This window comes from Acanthisitta chloris, unplaced genomic scaffold (genome assembly GCF_000695815.1).
Source record: "Acanthisitta chloris isolate BGI_N310 unplaced genomic scaffold, ASM69581v1 scaffold30689, whole genome shotgun sequence".
Classification (NCBI taxonomy): Eukaryota; Metazoa; Chordata; class Aves; order Passeriformes; family Acanthisittidae; genus Acanthisitta; species Acanthisitta chloris.
The window spans coordinates 39,782-59,334 of record NW_008690242.1 but is presented as its reverse complement, the minus strand read 5'-3'; the positions used below and the strand labels follow the sequence as shown (position 1 = coordinate 59,334).

The 19,553-nt window shown below is 46.9% G+C and overlaps 1 protein-coding gene across 1 annotated transcript; it reads left to right on the top strand.

Moving 5' to 3' along the window:
• The first annotated feature begins 462 nt into the window (after nucleotides 1-462).
• ARHGEF33 (Rho guanine nucleotide exchange factor (GEF) 33) lies at nucleotides 463-17,717 on the top strand. Its single transcript, XM_009081751.1, has 14 exons — nucleotides 463-489; nucleotides 1,378-1,542; nucleotides 3,143-3,264; nucleotides 4,117-4,259; nucleotides 5,561-5,620; nucleotides 6,788-7,003; nucleotides 7,621-7,750; nucleotides 9,077-9,209; nucleotides 10,019-10,102; nucleotides 10,994-11,077; nucleotides 11,874-12,022; nucleotides 12,895-13,053; nucleotides 15,108-15,861; nucleotides 17,572-17,717. Exons 1-14 carry the CDS (start codon nucleotides 463-465, stop codon nucleotides 17,707-17,709), a joined length of 2,364 nt encoding a protein of 787 aa, XP_009079999.1. The 3' UTR covers nucleotides 17,710-17,717.
• Nucleotides 17,718-19,553: the final 1,836 nt, after the last annotated feature.

Here is a 19,553-nt window from a genome sequence, read left to right as displayed (position 1 = left end):
GTCACTGCCTGCCCTAGTAGCTATGGCCCCAAGCAGCACCTCTAACCCTTCAGGCTACACTCACAGGTCACAGGGTGGCAAGGTGTCCACTGTAGCCAGAGAGGGTGGGGGAAGGGGTTGAACCAAGGGGTCTGGAGTTCCAGCTGGCTTGGGGAGTCAGGATCCTCAGCCTCCTGCTCCCCTCTGCCCTGCTCCTCCTTCCCAGGCAGCTCTGGAAATACGTGTCCAGCCAGATCAGACTGGGGGCTGTGTGGTAAACACTGGGGTAGGAGCGGGGATGTCAGGCAGACATCCTCTGTAAAGACACTGCCAGTCTTGATCAGAGGAGGATGGTGCATGCCATTGCCCTGAGGTATCGGAAAGCCATCTCTGCTCCATTTACAGGACTCAAGCGCCTGAGTTCCCCGGGGTGGCTGTCCGCTTACCACCAGTGCTCCAGTTTTCGACTCAGTTTATAACCAGATGTTAGGCCGAATTTCTGTTGTAAAGGTAAAACTACTGGTACCGAAGCACCTTGGGCCGTGACCTCGCTGTGGGCTTTGTGCAGGCAGAACAAGCGCCTTGCTCACAGCAGCGGGGGCAGAGTTCAGGGTCATCAGCCTGAACTGCTCCCAAAGAGGGTGTCCCCGCTTAGCCCTCTGCAAGCCACCTACCAGCCCTCGCTGCCCACCTCCACACCTGCCTTGTCTGCTTGCTATGCCAGCCTGGCTTGCCCTGGTCCTTCTTCTGCTTCGCCTGGCTATCAACTGGCTGCCTCCAGCTTAGGTAGTGAGCTAGGGCCTCTAGGGACACAAAACAGGGAGAGTGGGCACAGTGTCACTGTATGCCAGGACAAAACCTTCCATTCCCCTTCCAGCACGAGTTAGAGCTGCCTCCTTCCATGAAAAGGGTCTGCTGACAAAGGACAGAGCTCCTCCACAGCTCTTGGAGAATGAGGGGTTAGACCTGTCTGGGGAGAGTACCAGCCCCACAAGCATGTGGGGGAGGAGGACTTGCTTAAAACCAGACATGTTCTTGGTTGCTCAGCTGCTTTGGAGATTAATAATCTGGCTCCTGTTACTGCTAACCTTCTTGGCATGTTTCAGGCTGTCCTCTCCTACACGCTGACAGGCTGCAAACTGCCAGGTAGCCTGGAAAAACTCTAAGTCTAGAAAAGGGGCTCACTGATTGCCCAGGACAAACACCTCCCACGCTGTACTGAGGCTGCAGCAGGGGCTGAACCTCCCCCCATGTTTCCCAGCCACGACAGGAGGAGAAAGAGGACAGCACCTTACAGGATGGGTTACACCCAGCCTTCGTGCTACTCTGAACCATGGGGACACAGCCACCTGCACCTGGGAGGAGGGACTGAACCTGCTGTGTTTGTGGTTGTTCTAGTTGCAGGCATTAGCCTCTGAGTTGAAGGCAGGTTTCACAGAAGCAATGCAGGAGCTGTCACGAATCCAGCATGGGGAGTATGCCCTGGAGGAGAAGGTCAAGAGCTGCCGCTGTGCTATGGAAGAGAAAGTGGCCGAGATGAAGAATTCCCTCAACACGTTCAAGGTAGGAGTGTGACCTGCGGGGAGGCTGCACACATGCTGCATTAGCTGGTGTGGCACAGGGAAGCATTCCCCTGCCTCTATCAATCCTTTCTGCTTGGAAAGAAAATGAGCAGGCAACTGTTTTGGATAAACCTGAGGTACTCCTTTGGCTTTGGGTTTCCCCTCACTGCACCAACCCATACTCTGGCCTGTTTAGCCTTCTTGATGGGCCATGAGGCAGTGCTGTGAGTTATCTGGGTGCAAGCAACCCTTGCCCTGGGCTGCACATGCAACAGGCATATGGCCTGTTTACAGGCTGCTGCTAGGACACTGTCCTGTACCTCTCCATGGGTCAGGTCTCCTGCATTTCCTGCATGAACCAAAGCTATTGGGAAGCAGTGAATTAACATAAAACCCTAAAGCCTTTTGAAGCTGCATTCCCACACAGCTGGGAGGAAGTGCTGCCTGGTTTGATCTGGCTGAGGGTAAAGACAAGGGACTGGAGAGAGCCTAGCAAGAAGGCTTGATGTACACTTTAAGCCAGCCAGTGTCTCCATGCAGAAACTGGATGAATGCCTGTGAGGAGGCAGGCAGAGGAACTCTTCTATTGTTTTTATTGCAAATTTTCCCCGTGGGGTTTTGCTGAGTCAATAATACCTTGCGAAGCTAAAGAGGGCTGCTTGCTGGAAAAGCCCATTACTGACCCTGTGACTGGGAGATGGATGGCGTCAGGCAAAAGTTGCTCTGTGGTCCCAGATGAGCAAGGGAGACAAGAAGTATAAGGGCACATTGGAGGGGACTCAGAGCAACCAGAGGCAGGGTTATCAGGACATTGCTAGGGGAGAAAAGGATTTAAAATCCAGATACAAGGAATTATGCAAGCAACAGGAGGGGCAAAGGTCTCATGCCCATGTTGACTATTTAAATACTGAGCTCCCAGTGAAGCTAGCTCCTTGCTTGGGGAAAATCCCTCTCCTTTGGTTTATAAGAAACTCTTTAGTCTCTCTCCTCCATCCTGCCACTCACACTGATGAGAAGTGTGCAGGAACTTCATGCATCACAGCTCTACATCCGAGTGAGGCTTGGCTGAAATTGCCTGAGGGAGGACTTGTTGACAGGGAGGATACAGAGGGCCTCATTTCCTTAGGAAACCAGGCTAAAAGGGCAGATCCAAGGCCTGACTGGCAAAAGCTTCTACATGTGAGTGCTCACACTGGGAACTGAACCAAGTGCAACATGTGAATACACATGCTGGAGAACTGCAGAGGGAAATGTGCTTCCTTAGGCTCACCTCCAAATGCCATTAAAGGCAGAAGTCCCCATAATGCTTTCAACTAGTGGTGGATGGAGCCCTAAGTCTGCATCTCCCGCCAGTGCCTTAATCACATGACACCACACTGGCTTGGGTGAATTGCCTGTGGAATTAAGGGTTTCCATGTAATGCCATGTTGTGCATGGCATGTATGATACAAAATGGACTCGCAAAGTGAGAGTGTCTAATCACAGAGCCACTCTCCACAGCACTCCGAAGCACCTTTAGTGCACACCGGCCAGCATTCAAAGCTGAGCTACAAAAGGCTGATGGGCACCCTGGGAATGCTGTGCTTTTGCCTGTTTCTCAGGAGGAGCTCAGCGATGCAAAGTCAATGATTGAAGAAATCAGTGCCAAGCAGGAGGAAATGCAACAGAAAATTGAGCAGCTGCAGCAAGAGAAGCGGCGGGAATCACGGAAGGTGAAAACTAAGTAAGGGCCCGAACCCCAGGGTTCTGAAAGTGCTAATTAGTGCTATGCATTCTGTTAATTTCCAAACAGCTTAATTTCTTAACATTTTCCTGGCTGGACATGTGTATCAACCCTAATTATGACCAGAAACTCTAACTTTCAGTTCACCCCACAGAGCAAACACAGCAGAAAAATGCTAACACCTCACTGTGATTCCAACAGTAAAATAACCCCCAGCAGCTCTCAGGGAAACCAGGGCCTGGTAGAACACACAGACCCTCTAAAGACATGTTGGGGCAGGAATATTCTTGAAAATTAGAAGCTTTCACAATTAGAAAGTCAGTCATCCCCATCCAGACAATAAGATTCTAGTTTCCCCTTCCAAGCTCATAGGACACAGCAGGCTCCTAATGGTGCAGTTATGCTGCACTTTCCCATCACCAGCCTTTTCTCCTCTGAGCAGGACCACTGCTGGGCCACACTGTTGCTGTGATGAAGCAGATGAGTTATCCAGCTTGGCCCTGATTAGCCTCCTTCTGAAAACAGAGTTTTGATCAAGAGCCTATACAGCTGCCTTGATGCAAACACTGCAAATCTAGGCTAGCCCCTTAGCTAATTAAGCTATTTAATCAGATGACATATGCTCTGCAAAATAAAAAATCTGAAATACCCTTCTCCTAGAGCCAGTGGAAGTTACTTCCAGAACATTGTTCATGAACTGCCAATTCCATTAAAGCCAACTCCTTCCTGTCTCTGCTAGAGTTGTTCTACTTCTGACTTGTACTTACACTACTGTTTGCCACAACTGTGGCATAGGAGCTTCACCTGTAGCATTCATACTTTCAAACTGATTCATTCCTTGTATTTGTACAGAAGAGCACAGAAGGATGATCACGGGTCGCAGACAGTGCCGACGCCTCTCCAGGGCAGCCCATTTCGATCCATTCACCTTCCAGAACCTGTGCTAATCAATGAAGATTTTACAAGTCTTTTACACAATGTGACTTATGAAAAAGGTAGGACATAGAGTAGGCAAATACAGTGCCTTCCTCAGAAAAGTACTTCAGAAGAAGGTCACTAAGAGGACACCAACTGTTCCTCAGGTGACAGCAAAACAGAAAGAGAACAGGGGTGCTCCCCTCAGCAGCACTGCTCCTGGGTCTGTGCAGGCACCTCGTGACTGTCTCAGGATAGCAGCTGTGGTGCTGGCCTGGATTCAGGAGATGTTGCTTTGTAAACACTGTCCCAAAAGCCATTGCTTGCCTACTCAAAGGAAAGGGATCCAGGCTGGATCTTTATTCCTGTAGTGCTAGTGGCCCAGACACAGAACCAAATAGGGGGCCCTGATAAAAATCCTACAATCTCTGGGTTTGTTTCTGTGAGAGGGAGCAGGGCACAAGAAGGAGGATCACAGGGATGGGGCTGATGGAGAACACCTGGTGTCATTAAGGGGCCATACCAGTGGCTGATTTGAGAAAAGGACATTGGAGCTGGTCCATATACACACTGCCAGGAGAATCACTGCCCCTTGTTAGCTGCAGAAGCTGCTGACCCAGGGTTACACCTTGATGAAGAAAACACTGTCAACTGCCAAACACTTGTGAAGGCTGGAATCAAAGAAAAGTTAATGGACCAGAGCATTTTATTCTCGAATTAAGTTTGGGGGTCTGAACAGTTCTATCACTCTCTTACTGTTCAGATAAGAAGACAATAAAACCATATACATTTAAAATGTCAACAAAGGCAGAGATTAGATGAAACCCATGTGCTGTTTTCTACTCTCTTTTGCTCAGAACCTGCCAGTCACAGTGCTCCTCTGCCCTACACTCTGAGGTGGCATGTTAGCCCTCTCCCTCATATCCCTCTTGTACAGCCACCTGTTTCTCCCACTGCCCCTTTCTTTCCAGCCTCATCCCCCACTCTTCAATAAGCTCCTTTCCACTCAAAATGGCAGCCATGTGTTAGGCCCCTATCCTCTTGTTCTGTCTGTGGGATAGCTTCTACCCAACATGCACCTACTGAGCAAGTACTAGCCAAGATTGCTCACAGTCTTCTGCAGTTGTACAGCACCGAACACAACAGGGAACTCCAAATTAGCTGCCTGCAAGTGCGAGTGAAACAGACTGCAACAAGAGCCACAACAGTAAAGATCCTCTTTAGTTGATACTCTAACAGGGTATTAGACTCTCCAATGCAAAATTTCCATAGCAAAATTGTGAAAGACTGGAGCATTTAACCATACTGACAGGGCTTTGGCAGGAGGAAGCCTGCTCTACAGAGGTCTTCTCTTCTTAAATTTCCCTTTATTTTTCAACAGTGTCTGACACCAGGATCATGCCAATGGGAGAAGGCAGTGTGAAGGTCATAGCAGGTCCAGGTATGAAAATATCAAACTGACAAAAACAAGCATCACAATGATTTGGTTAGAGTGCTTACTTTACTGTACTGAAGAAAGCATTTCACAGGGATGTCTTTCACTCTGCCATGTACCTCCATTTTCACACACACAGTGGAGATATGAGGGCAAACCTGTGTCTCTGAAGTGTCCAATACCTGACAGTCAATGCCAAAGATTGACACCTGGCAGGGAAAGTCTTTCTGCTGTTGCTTGCTCAGATTCTAAGTGCCTTTACAGAAAGGAAGAATTGAGGTTTCCTGATGTGACAAAGAATAATGAGCATCTCATTTTGCTGCTTGCAAAGAGATGGTCTTTGTAGTGACTATACACCAACAGAATTGATGAGATGTTAATTCACCCAAGAACTTCCAGATTCCTCGTAGACACATGTGAATAGTAATAGAGGAGTTCTCCTGGCAAAAATAAAAATTGGTCAGAAGTAAGAGTAGGGTATAGGAAGTAGACACTAAGGATTCTGGCCAGTCAAAGGACACATGACAACAACTATTACATGTTTGCCCTATTCACTAGCAGCACTCACAGTTTCTGGATGGCTCTTTTGTTTGAAAACACTTGGAAAAAAAAAGAGAGAACAAAAGCTATAGAAAATGGTTCATTGCAACCCAAATTCAAAGTATTTGCATTAGAGCAATTCCAGCCCAAGAGGTCTAATGCACCTGCACCCTCCCCTCCCTTCTTGTGATTCAATAGCCTCAGACTATCAGACCTGCTGCTGCTGTATAACTACATCACACTAACAAAAATGTTAAGATGTATGACAGTTTACATCCATTGAGACTGGCATTTAAATCCAAATCATAATAATACTTTCTATAATTACCTGCCAATAAGTATCATATTACCAAGTCCTGAAGTGTCTCAAAACCCTGAAGGGCAATCATACTTGGAATATGAGTTTTTTCTTTTCTAACGTTTTCTTGTCTAATTTTGGACCTTATTTGGCCTGAAAATAAATGCTGGAAGAATGTGAACCTTGTTCTGCTCATCAGCTGCATTTCCTTTGTAAATTAACGTTATAAGGCCCCTGTGAAGTACAAAGAATGCTTCAAACTCTCCTTCCAGTACTGCTATAGAGTAATCTGTCAACTGAGATGTCAAGGTCGGTACACCTGTATGTCATTGCAGGAGCAGCCATAGAGACAGATGACAGCCTCAAGCCTTCCTTGACAACAGAGGGGCAGTCAAAAATGCATCTGCCATCAACAGTATGGAAGCAGCCCAAGGACACCAAGGACTGGGGAGATGAATACATTTCCAAAGAGCAACCAGAAAGAGGGAAAGACATGGGCCAAAGCAGATACAGCTCAGCAGACAACATAATATGTGAACCCTCTTTGGCTGGTAAGGAGTAGAAAACTCTGGGTAGAAAGGCTCAAATCTGTATCCATATCTGGTGTGAGCTGGTTAGTAATCAGCTTTTATGAAGGGAGACACACAGGCCAGTTTCTCCTCCTAGAGGGGAATGTCTCAGGGCCTCAGACTACGAGACCTCTGTATCTGCTGGTCTTTGTGACTGACAGAATCACTCTGTACCCAGGACAGCTATTCTCCTTTCCAAGACCTGTCAGGTTCAGAGTACTCATGGGATTGTGGCAGTGTAGTTCCTTAAGTGGGTGAAAAATATAACTTCTCATTCTGCAGAAAACTGGGAAATGCTGATCTGAGTCATTTTGCCTTTGATTGCTTGTTTTGTTATTCTTAGAAAAATTTTGTATTCATAGGGAAAAACACATTTGCTTTGGAGCTTTCTTAGCAAACTGTGGCTCCAGTCATGTCTGGGGCATGCTGTAGCATCAGGCTGGAATTTTACATTTTAGGGAAAGTAGACACACAAAGACAAGACATGGGTATCACTTTTAAACAGCTTCTCCTTTCATGATTCAATGTCAGATCACCAGTCTAACATGAGCTGTCTTTGTATTTCCTTATTTTTAAACTTAATCATTATCTTATGGAAGCCAAAAGGCAGAACATTGCTCTGGAACTGCTGGAGTCAGAAAGGAAGTATGTCATCAACCTTTCCCTAATCCTGAAGATCAAGGCCACATTGCAAGGGCCAGATGTGAAAAGAAGCACCAAAGAGAGAAGGTATTTGATTTAGTGTGCTCTCTCTCTTTTGGGGAGTTTTCTCCAGTCAATATTCTTTCTGCATCATCCTCTGTCACACTTTTCTTTCTTCCACACAGAGATTGCTGCACACTTAAAAGCTTATTTCTAGTTGAAAATTGGAGGCACTGGAAAGGTTTTGCAGTGATTAAAGCCTTTCCTGCCTGCCCTTGCATCTTGTCCACCTTGCATCCCAAACTGTTTCAGTACTACTTCATTTTAGTTTCTCTCTGAGTACCATCAGTCCCACATGCCTTCTGGGAACAAAGCTTTGTGTGTTCACTGCCTGCTTCTCCCAGTTCACAGCTCCAGCTCTAGAAGCTGCATTGGGCATAAGCCACCTGGCTAGTGGCTGCTGTCCATCCTATATTGACATATACAGACACACACACAGATACAAGACCAGTGGGACTGATCCAGCTTAGCATTTAAACACAGGTCTTGGCAAAGGCCATTCTCTGTGACAGCTGCCATAGTTCCCAGGATGAGCTAAATCCTACAGCTCTCCCCCTTCACTTAGCTTCGGCCTGGAGGTTCCTAATCCCTAAGCACATCTGGGGACCCCAGTCCTTGCTAGGTCTTTTTTTGGCTCTTTCCACTGTCTCTAGGAGTCCCACATCCAAGGATTCATTTGACAGCAGCTCACTGTGGGACATACAGTATGTGGGTTGATGTTTAAGCAGCTACATGACACGAACAGTTCATAGTGACCCATGACAGTCAGTGAATTTTTATTTTTATTCTTTTTCCCTGGAACCTTTCTATCTGGCAAAATACTTCGATATTTGAGATCTTAATTCTGATTCTGCATGAAATCAATATGAAATGGCAGAAAGGCAGTAGCACATTTTGACTAGTTCTGCATCAGTGAGCGTCTTGTTAAAGGGCCTGACAAATGAGACAACACACAAAGCTGGGGAGCTCACCTCCAAGATTAGATTGGATGGCTCAGGACCATGGTCCTGCTTCATTAGTCACAGCAGCATTGCCTTGGGTTTTTTTTTTTAGTTCTGCAAATTTTGGTCAGCTACACAATGCACTGGAAAGTCAGCCTAAGAAGTCTTAAAAACACTGTATTAATAGCCACCTGAAGATGGTACTTGCATGTACATAGCAACCAAAACAGGATCTCCTGGTGCATCCAGGACTCCAAAAAAAGTAGTTAATAATACCTGTGCTATAGTATATGTATAGATAATAACACAAGTGCAAAAGTGTGCTGACCACCCATGAATGCACACTTCAGCAGTAGACACTTAGGGCTGAGTTTTTGCTCTATGTAACTAGTCTGCTATTTTCTCCTTTCAGTTTTTTCCCCAACTCTCTGAGGTTCCTGGTCCAGCAGCATGTTGATTTACTTCATGCTCTACAGGAGCGAGTCCTGAGCTGGCCCCGACAAGGGATCCTAGGAGACATCTTCCTGAAGTTAACAAATGATGAGGTATGTTACAGACCTCTCCAGACTCTTCTGTTATGATTCATGATGTTATGTTGATGGCCCACAGGTGGGCCAAGATACCTTGCAGCAGAGGGGCTGTGCTGTGAAGCTGTGGCCAGGGTAAGGCCTTTCGGCAAACCTCCTTTGAGCAGAGTCCTGGGGCATGGTAGCCCCTTTGTTGTAGTATTTGGTTGGTCAGGGAGTCCACATTCCAGACCCACATGGGGGCATGCAGCCACACAGAACAGCTATGTAATCAGTGCACGAGACATAGACTCGGTTGCAGGAGCCACACATGAGCCTTGACAGGTTGGATGTCTGTATTCTCAGTGAAGGTGTGAAAAGAGGGTGTTTCTGATGCTCCCCTTCCCCAATACACTTTGCTCAGAGTTATGACAAGCAGGTGGGCAGGGCCTCTTATCCTACATGGCTTGTTGCACCTGCTTCTCACGTTGAAGGTTTGTCCTGGTCAGCAGAGGGATCTCTTCTGCAAGGATGTGTGAAAACTCATCTGATGCTTTATAAACTTTAAGAGTCTTAAATATGAAAAGCTTCTTGCTGCCCAGCCTCTCTACCTGTCCCCACCCGCTGTAAAGCTTTACACACTGTGCCCAACAGCTGAACATACTTTATTAAACAGCCTTTCTTGAGAGAAGTTCTGAGCCCTGAAATTGTCCCACAGTTAACATCTCTGCGGCACTGGTGACCTTCAGGAGTAATGGTGGGGAGTCAGTAGTTTCTCATTCTGGATGGCTCTATGACCAAAAATCTCTCTCAAGTTTCTTTGCTCTTTTCTCTTTCCTTTTTGTAAGAATAATTTTCTGGACTACTATGTCGCTTACCTGAGGGACCTGCCAGAATGCATCTCTCTGATCCATGTGGTGATCCTGAAAGAGGTAAATTTCCTGCCTGCTCCACAGACACATAACAGCAACATGCAAGCCTGGATCTCATTCTCTTATGCCTGCCCCCCACAGGACTTCAGCCAATCCACTTGTTCTGTTGCCAAATGCCAGTTTCTTGAAGGATGCCACAGCTGACATGCACCTACAAGAGGCAGCTTTAACATGTTCATTAGTCTGTGTAACCCAAGTTATACTTCTGCTGTGACATGAAACAATATCTCAAATTAAACCTCCCAAAAGCTTGGCTATGCACATGCTATCCAGACCTTTTCCAGACAAACAGTGTCTCCTGGAAAATGGAGGACTCATCCAAACAGAGAGAGATCAAGATTGAGGCTGTAAGTGTCCTATAGAGAAAAGAGTCTTCACTGTTCAACTTCAGGTATTTGGTCTCACACCCTTGATTCTTGGTTTAAACTAGGAAAGTTAAACATAAAGGTAGCTCTTAAGTGCAATAACTAAACCACATGAGCATGCTTCCAATACATTTTAATTTGGAAGTCAATCTCATTGATCAATTCATTTGGGCCTAAACTAAGAACTTCATTCTGAACAACAGCATCTACCTGAGGTTTCATTGAAACTTAACTAGTGCACTTCAAACACAGACCCCTATTTAAATAGAATGAGTGTCCCTTGTAGATAGTCCCCAGCCAAAAAACTTCCATGCTTCGGACTAGTATTCTGGTGGAAGGAGTTGCACTTGTCCCTTGAAGAAGCAACATGAAGATATTTGACTGTCACAGACAACTGCCACTTGACAGTTGTGCTCCTGTGAACTGTTATAATTACAGCATAACTACCCATTAAACTGCAGAAGCATTTGGAAGCAGACATATTTCATGTGTGGTAAAGACACTTAGGTTGCTTTCTTTATTTCAGGTAGAAGAAGAAATCAAGTCTGATCTCTACATTCTGTTCTTCCATATAGTCCAGCGAATCCCTGAATACCTTATTCATCTACAGGTAGGACCCCAAGATGGAAACTGTCTTGTTGAACTCTTATCACAGCAGGTGACTTTTAACACAGAGCTAGTATTTAGGCCTGTGCAGGTACAGGGCTTCTGGCAAACCCAGTGGGCTTTTGTAAAAAAAAAAAAAAAAAAAAATTTTGAAAGGGAAAGCCAGATAACAATAGCTTAATTTTCATCATTTTCATCTAAAGCTCACTTATATTTGCCAATTTCTCCATTTGACCTGACAGAACCAAATTTTGTTCCCTGGGAAGCCAAAAGCTCTACTGTCTGCTGCTCTGGGAGAACAGGAGGCCAGAGATGGGACACATCTACTGTGAACTCTGATCTAACTCCTGTAACGAAGCTATGCTCTTTGCTAAGTACTTCACATGCCTGTTAGCTGAGAGACTGAGAGCGCTCCTAGGGCCCAACAACCTTCCTACACAGTGATGGTTGATAAAATGAGTTCTGGTTCACCGAAGGGTTTATCTGAATTGTACTGAAACATTTCAGACAAGGAAAAAGACACTGAAAACAAGCCCTATAAAACCAAGAGATTGGTTTATTTATCCAATGCTAAATTCAACCACTGCATCACCCACACATCCCATGATTACATTTACAGCAGTTACTTGTGCATTTGCACAGGAGTAGTAAGAGGCAGACTATGTGCAAGTACCTCAGAAACTGATGCTGCCTAGAAAATCTCCCACAGGGCAGAGCACTAATCCATGGTTCCAGTAGCACCTCCTCCCCAGAAAAGGTTAGGACACCCTCCAAACAGCCTGCTCTCCTCTGTGCCCCAGAATGTCCTGAAGTTCACGGAGCAAGAGCATCCTGACTATTACCTGCTGCTGGTGTGTGTGCAGCGCCTTCGGGTTTTCATCTCACACTATAGTCTCCTCTTCCAATGCAATGAAGACCTGCTGATTCAGAAGAGGAAAAAGCTGAAGAAGTAAGCACATCAGCTCATTCTCTCTATCACCAGGGAAGGGAAGTGTGGGGGGAAACCCAGCAACAGGGGGTTTAGGTCCAGGGAAGATCAACAGGCACTGTTGAAATAAAACAAAGCCTTTTGCATATGAATGCTGGAGAAGGACCACTACTGGCATTTGTGCTCTGAACTGAGGTCAGATTTGGGGTGGGCCCTTCTGTCTAACTCTGGGAGTGAAAGGAAAAATCACTTTAATCCTTCTAAACATAGCAGCCACGTTTTTCATGGGATCATTTGGTTCCTTAAGCTGATGGCAAAGTCACTCCCCCGTGGAGAACACACAGGGATTTAGCGGCTTTGGTGGGCGGGGCCCTGGTGTTGCCCTATAGGCTAAGATAATGAAAGAAGAGTGTTACCTTATTTTACTGGGGCAGTGGGGTGGGAGAAACAAAAGCCTCCCATAACCTGTTTGAGATGAACTGTGATAGAGATGACCCTGAATGTAGATTTTCAAGTTGCAGTTCAGAACAATTCCTTGAAATCAAGGCTTTTTACAAAAATCAAATTCTGGTTGCCTATGTTCCTTGTGATGATTTACCTGGGGAATAGGACAAGATCAAACTTCAAAGGAAGCTTCTAAATATGGACCGGGGTAAAGGGCTGGAGCAGACTGCGGGGGAGGGACTGCTATCAGGAGTAGCATGAAGAACAGGACACAAAGCAGGACACCCTGCTGACTGGAACAGAGTAGGTGGAACAGGTCCTTCTTTGGGGTGGGAAGAGGTGGATGGGAATATTAAGGTCACTCCCAGTCCTGTTTTCTGTGATTCTACATGCTCGTGCTCATTCCCTGCCTTATTTCTTAGCACGACGATGGATTTCTCCTCCCTCAGGTCATCCCTGGTGAAGCTGTACAAAGGTCTCACCTCCCAGTGCACAAGCCAAGAGGTTTCTCCAACAGCCAGTGCAGCATCTATTCGGGACAGTGGGATCCACACTGAAGAGACAATACAGTCATTCCCACCAGCACCTTCCTCTGGCACGACAACCCCGTAAGCGTGTTGTCCTAGTAGAAGGCTTTCAAAGTAGGCTAAAAATTCTCTCCTCACTCATACCATGCCCATGACACCAGGCAGTTACAGACTGCCATTTCCAAGACCACTCCCTGTTTATGCATAGAGAGATGAAGGGCTGGCTCCTTCCGGCTATCCCCTACCATGTGGCTTACAAGTCGGAAACATTTCAGATCTCTACCCAGGGCTGTCTGCTAGCTGTCTTAACAGTATGCCAGGAAGGATGTGAATTTATGTAGGCCTGACAGCAATGTGCATAGCAACACTCTGCATTATTCACTGTCAGCATTACAAGAGCTAGGAAACATGACCAAGGTCTGAGAGTACAAAAAAAAGTACTTTTCCACACAGCATATAATTGAATTACGGGACTCACTATCACAAGATACAAATAGGTTCAAAAAGACACAAGACTAATACCCAGCAATTTTCACAGAGTCACAGAATATTCTGAGCTGGAAAGGACCCATTAGGATCATCCTGGCCCTGCACAGCACAGCCCCAAGAATTACACCATGTGCCTGAGAGCATTGTCCAAATACTTCTTGAACTCTGTCAGTCTTAGTGCTGTGACAAGTTCCCTGGGGAGCTGTTCCAGTGCCCAATCACCCTCTGGGAAAAGAACCTTTTTCTAATATTGAACCTAAACCTTCCCTGACACAACTTCAGGCCATTCCCTTGAGTCCTGTCACTGGTCACCAGAAAGAAAAGATCTGTGCCTGTCCCTCCACTTCCCCTCATGAGGAAGTTGCATACTGCTCTAAGTCTCCCCTCAGTGTCCTCTTCTCCAGGCTGAACGGACTAAGTGACTTCAGCTGCTCCTTGTATGTCTCCCCCTTTGGCCATTTCTAGCCTATTGATAGATGCCAACTGAGATGATGATCAGAGAAGCATGCTAGGCTTGCCTTTTTTCTTGTGTCAGCAATTTGTGGCTGCTGTGCTTCCTTATATCATTTGATACTAACAAATAGAGTTGGCTTCATTATTCTGAGTCCCCCTCAAGTGGTAGTGTTATTAGATCAATCCTTAGCCTCCTTCTCACCAGACTGCCCAGGCCAATCTCCTCCTCTCACAGACATAATTCTCTAGGCTCCTATCTTGGTAGCCTCAGTTGGTACCACCTCAGTTTCTCCACATTCATGCTTAACTGAGGACTCAGCATGGGTCCAGGTGAGGTCTCATCAGCACTAAATGGAAGGGAGGAAAATAACTCTCCAGGTTTGGCTGGCCATGCAGCTAATACAGCTCAGGCTAGGGTTTGCCTTATCTGCCATGAGAGCATGCTGTCAGCTCACATTTACCCGGGCATTGGCTATAACCCTGAGTTCATACCAGGGCTGCTGCTCAAACCAAACCTCCCAGCCTGGTCTGATGCATGGGGTTACCTTGCCCCAGACGCAGTGCTCTGCACATCTTGAGCATCACAAGATTTCTGTTCCCCCACTCTATTCATTATGTCCCCAGAAAATGGCCATGGGATGTTCCTAACTAGTGCACACCCTGCACCTAATACCTCATCCAATACAGTACTCTCCTGATTTACCTGGAACACAGGGAGGGTAGGAGCCCCCCAAGTACTCCTGACACAATTCTGGGAACAGTCACCCTACCCAAGAGAGAAACTTTGTCCACCTGAAAAAACAAGCAGACCACAGGAAAGTAAGGCATGGCCCCTACATTACAGAAGGAGAAGGAAAGTAAAAATCCAAAATGCAGATGAACAGCAGAGAGATGAAGCAGTTGGCTTGTCATCTCAGTTTCTATTCATTTCATGCTGCAGACTACAAAAGTCAGCCAAAGCTACTGGATAAGCAGTTCTGCTCCTGCTCCTCCTAAACAGCCAGGCAATTTCTGTAAGTGACAGCTCTGGTATTGTTCTTCAAGATAGGAAAATACTTTTTTGCTATAAAATCAAGATGATAGGGCTGGGGAAGTGAAGGGGTGGGAGGGGCTTGTCATGTTGTCTCTGTTATCCTTCAGTATTCCACTTCTGTCTGTTTTTTGTTTGTTTTGTTTTCTTCCTTATTTTTAAGGCATTTGATGCCCCAGATGAAGAAACCCCAGCCAACTGTGATGGAGAATATCCAGGCTGTAAAGCCCCCTGAATGGGAAATAGAAAGTAGGAAACATGAGAGGCCCGAGAACATCCTTGCATCCTCTCAGCTGACAGAGCAGGAACTCAAGGCTCTGACAGCCCCCTTACAATCCATTCCTGAAATGGAGTATGAAGCACCACCGGCTGACGCAGTGGGAAACACTGAGAGAGCCATCAGGACCTCTGTGGAGCTGTTACAGGATGCGAGGAACTTTGCACCAAGCTATGAAGAATTCGACTACCCTGGGGAGGTTTTCACCATGCCAGGTCCCTATGAAGATGACACCTTCCAAAACCTCGCTCTCTTTGAGAATTGTTCTCCAGCCTCTTCAGAGTCCAGCTTAGATATTTGTTTCCTTAGGCCTGTTAACTTCACCTCAGAACCAGAGAGGACAGACCATGCCTTACAGCCATTGCCTAAGAGCTGCACCCCTGTGAGCAGCAGTACTTACAAGCGTGAGATGTTTCACAGCAAAGGCAAGCAGCTGAGCAGGTCTCTGAAGGAGCTGCCGAGGAGCGCTGAGGGTGTGAGCACCAGACTCTACAGCACACGGAGCAGCAGCGGAAGCCGTCTGCAGCAGAAGCAGGAGAGGAATGTTCAGCCTCACATGATCTCAGCCTCATCTCGAAGCTCCCAAAGGAGCTACTTCCCCCCACAGAGAGGAGCGGGTGAAAAACCAAGCTTTTTGGAAGTAAGGAGGCTTAAATAGGAGGAGAAAAAAAAGGCACGTGGTGGTGCAGCAGCAGGGGAAAGATCTGAGATACAGTTAGAGTATATAACATGCCAAAATAGCTTTCAAGTCCACACATGCAAAGTCCTCACCTGCTTGCACATGCCCCAGGGAGGCACAAGACAGCCCCTTTTCACACACATCTTCCCTTGAGGCACACAACTGGCTGGGCAACAGCTAAAACACCCTTGAGACAAGGTAGCCTCTTTTGTGTCTCCAGCTGTCACTAAGCTTCACCCTCAAGTGAATGTTCTGATTAGGTCACAAAGTATGTTCAAAATTAGTGCTATAGGGTGGCACCTAGTTAAAGAGGTGCCTTTCCACCTGCTATGAGGAGTGCTGGGTAAGAAAACCAATGGATCCTCAGCTGGTGTAAACCAGCATGACTTGGCCAAACTCAGTCCATTTACACCAGCAAGGATCTGGTCCATAGGTTTTGTTTCACCTATATTTGTTGCATGCATTGTAGACCCATGCAAGTCTATGTGAGGTCAGAGCCCAGCAACCATGTCCCTCAGATGGGACATGGCAAGCAGCACTCTGACCTTTCAGTGACCCCAGGTCTTGAAGGAACAATGTTTATGTCATCTGCAGTGACTATTCAGAGTCAGCTTTGAGCTGTCACACTCAAGGAAGTAGATGCCCTTTGCTTCCTGGGGAAGAGGCCAAGGATGCTGTGAGGTGCTTAGCTAGTTCTGTCACTGTTGTGTGGAGAAACCCCCTCCTTTCAAAATGAGGCAAGATGCAGATGAGGCTGTAGATTAAGATGATGATGGGAGGTAGGTTCCAACAGTCCAACAGAAAAGTAGCAAGGAAATATCAAAGAAAAAAAAACCCTTAATGAGTAAAAGTGGTGGTGGACAGCTGAACAGGGAAGATGAGGCAGAGGGAGAAGAGCCATGGGGACACAGCCCCCCCAGAAACAGGAGCCTGTGAGCTCTTTGGCACTCACCTGCACAGAGCTATGGCTCACAGCAGGGGGCAGGTGTGGAGCTTGTCTGGAACTGTAGGACATGTTCAGGATGCACAGGATATCATCATGGCAGTAGTGAGCAGAACTGGAGAAAAGGAACTTGTCCAGAGCCTCGCTGAGAGGAACCTGGCTTTCTCCTGGAAGAGGGAAAGATGTTTTTAGTGGCACACTTCCCACAAGGTGTGTGCGCTAATAAAGCCTTCTGCCCCGCAGATATAAAACCATGCAGCAGCAGTCAGCAGAAGAGTCTTTCACACAGTATCACAGCTCAAGCCCTCAGGCCTCTCTGCCCCAGGGTAAACAGAGCTCATGCTCAAGGAAAGGGTGGGAAGTTCCTCCAACTGCCCGTGCTGGCTTGCAACCTCACCGGCAAAAGGAACAGCTAGTAAGCTCCCCCTAAACAAAAAGCATGGTAAGAAAGGCTCCAGTTCCCTTAACAATGCTTATCCTTCCACTCCTCTGCCACTGCCTCAGCCTTAAAGCCAGCAACAAGCTCTCTCCAGAGGTACTGGTGCTGCTGAAGCTTGAAAGACCTGTTGTTTCCCAGCCTTGCCAGCACCTCCTCACCCACCAGGTGCCTCCTAGCACAGACAAAAAAAGAGAGAGATTGAGAGAGAGAGAGAGAAAGAGAGAAAGAGAGAGAAGGGAAGAAGAATGTGAGGTTGCAAATGCTGGTTAAATTGTCTTTTCCCTTTTAGGAGCTCCATGCAGAAGACAACACCAGGTTCTGCCAGAAGGATGACAATGAGCAAACATCCTTCAGCGACCACAACCCACGGCACGAGCCCAAGGGGGGGTTCCGGAGCTCCTTCCGCAAGCTCTTCAAAAAGAAATAAGCAGCCCCAAGAAAGGCAGGCCACAGCCTAAGTGCAACAGCGCTTCCCCAGGTCCCTGAGGGTGGAGACAGACAGCAAGGCCCCAAGATCCCCCTGACTAACACAGAGGGTGGAGGGGTGGGGGAGAGGAGACTGTCACAACTGCCTTACAAACGCATCCTGCTCTTTCTAGTACAGGGCAGGGCCAGGCTTTGGGTTTCAGTGGAGCTCAACCAGCAGGTCCAATAAACACAGGAACTTGCTAGCTTTTACCCCTGCCTGACTTGCCTTTCCTCAGTTTTTGAAAGCTTTGGCTGAATCCCACTGTCTTCTCCTCCCCCTCATCCCCCAAAACTGCTCGATTTGCCATACATCTTTGCTCTTCCAAATTTAAGCCAGGTCTTATTTGGGCACCCACAACAGAAGGGTTACTTTTGCAGCCATAGCATCCTGGCCAGAAGTCTAAAATTCCCTTCTTTCCTCTACTGTTCAAAAAAATTCCCTTCTTTCCTCTACTGTCCAAAAAAACCCCCAAAAACCCCACATCAAAAGATGTCTTCCAGGAGGCCAGCTTGCATTACCCAGGTGGTTTGAGAAGGTCTAATAAGCAGCACCTGAGCATTGCACTGTTTAATCAGCAACACCTTTTCTTTTGGACTTCAAATACTCCCAAAAATTCTCCTTCACCTGTCATGTGACACACTGTTTCTGGAGTTGCCTCCTGCTGTATGAGCCTCTCTCCTGCTATCAGAATTGCCTGTGTCTCCAGGCACATCATGCAGGCTGTGCCCAGGGCCTGCCACAAGAGACAAAGACTCATCTCCACCTTATCCTCACTGTGGATCGATACAGACACTGACAGAATCAACCTGTGTCCTGGCTCCTGGGTCTGTAATATACCTGAAATACACTTTGCTCTTTGGCCTGACACCACCTTACAAGCCCCATCATGTGAAGTTTTGAAGCAGTTCTAGCTAAAAATTGAGGCACTAGGGCAAGAAACTCAATGGTGCATCACGTTCAAAGTAACAGGTCATCCTTCTTGGGCAAGGATAAAACAAGGCCACACACATGCCACCCTCCTTGCAGTTGGATATGACAAGCCCTCAGTAACGTTCTCTACAGAAGACTATAGCTTTTGCATGGAAAGAAACACAGCCCTCTGATGTGATATCCATGTCACACCCCAGCAGCAAGAGCAGCACTGGTACAGTGGTGTTACCAGTGGAGTACTACTGCTGAGCTGTGGTGTCACCTGAAGCTGGGGCACTCTGAGGGCAGTTTCAAGAGGAAATGTGGTTTTATCACCTTGTTTTGACTAGCCTGCAACATTGGTGTGTCATAAAGGACAGTTTAATCTTAAGAGGTTGTGAACTGCCTCTGTGGGGCCAACAGTAGCGTCTCACGGGAAGTACGCAAGGCTGTGAGATTATGGACTTGGGACAACCAACATCAGCGCAAGGGTGACTGAATCTGGTGCCAAGGCAAGAGCATCCATCATGCTGCATGGCTCTCCTGAGTGTGGCAATGGGACAGGGAGGCTCCAGAGCAGGTGTACTTGGATGCAGCAGCTAATACCCACTGCAGATGCAGGGCCTAGACCTCTCCCAGTGTCAACTGACCTGCATCTACCATCTGCTCTTCCTCCTCTGGTGGAAGTGGTGTGTGTGAAAAGAGTTATCCACCTAAGACAGACAAAATCCATCCTTTGTTGCAATCAAAGTTTTCCTAACATTTCAAGAATGTGACCAACCCCAAAGATTAAAATGGTTTAGCTGGTGCCTAACCCATAGATTTTACTGAAACAAAAATTCACTTCTTACAAAGACGAAGAAGTATCATACTTTCCTCCCCTAGCTTTTGGA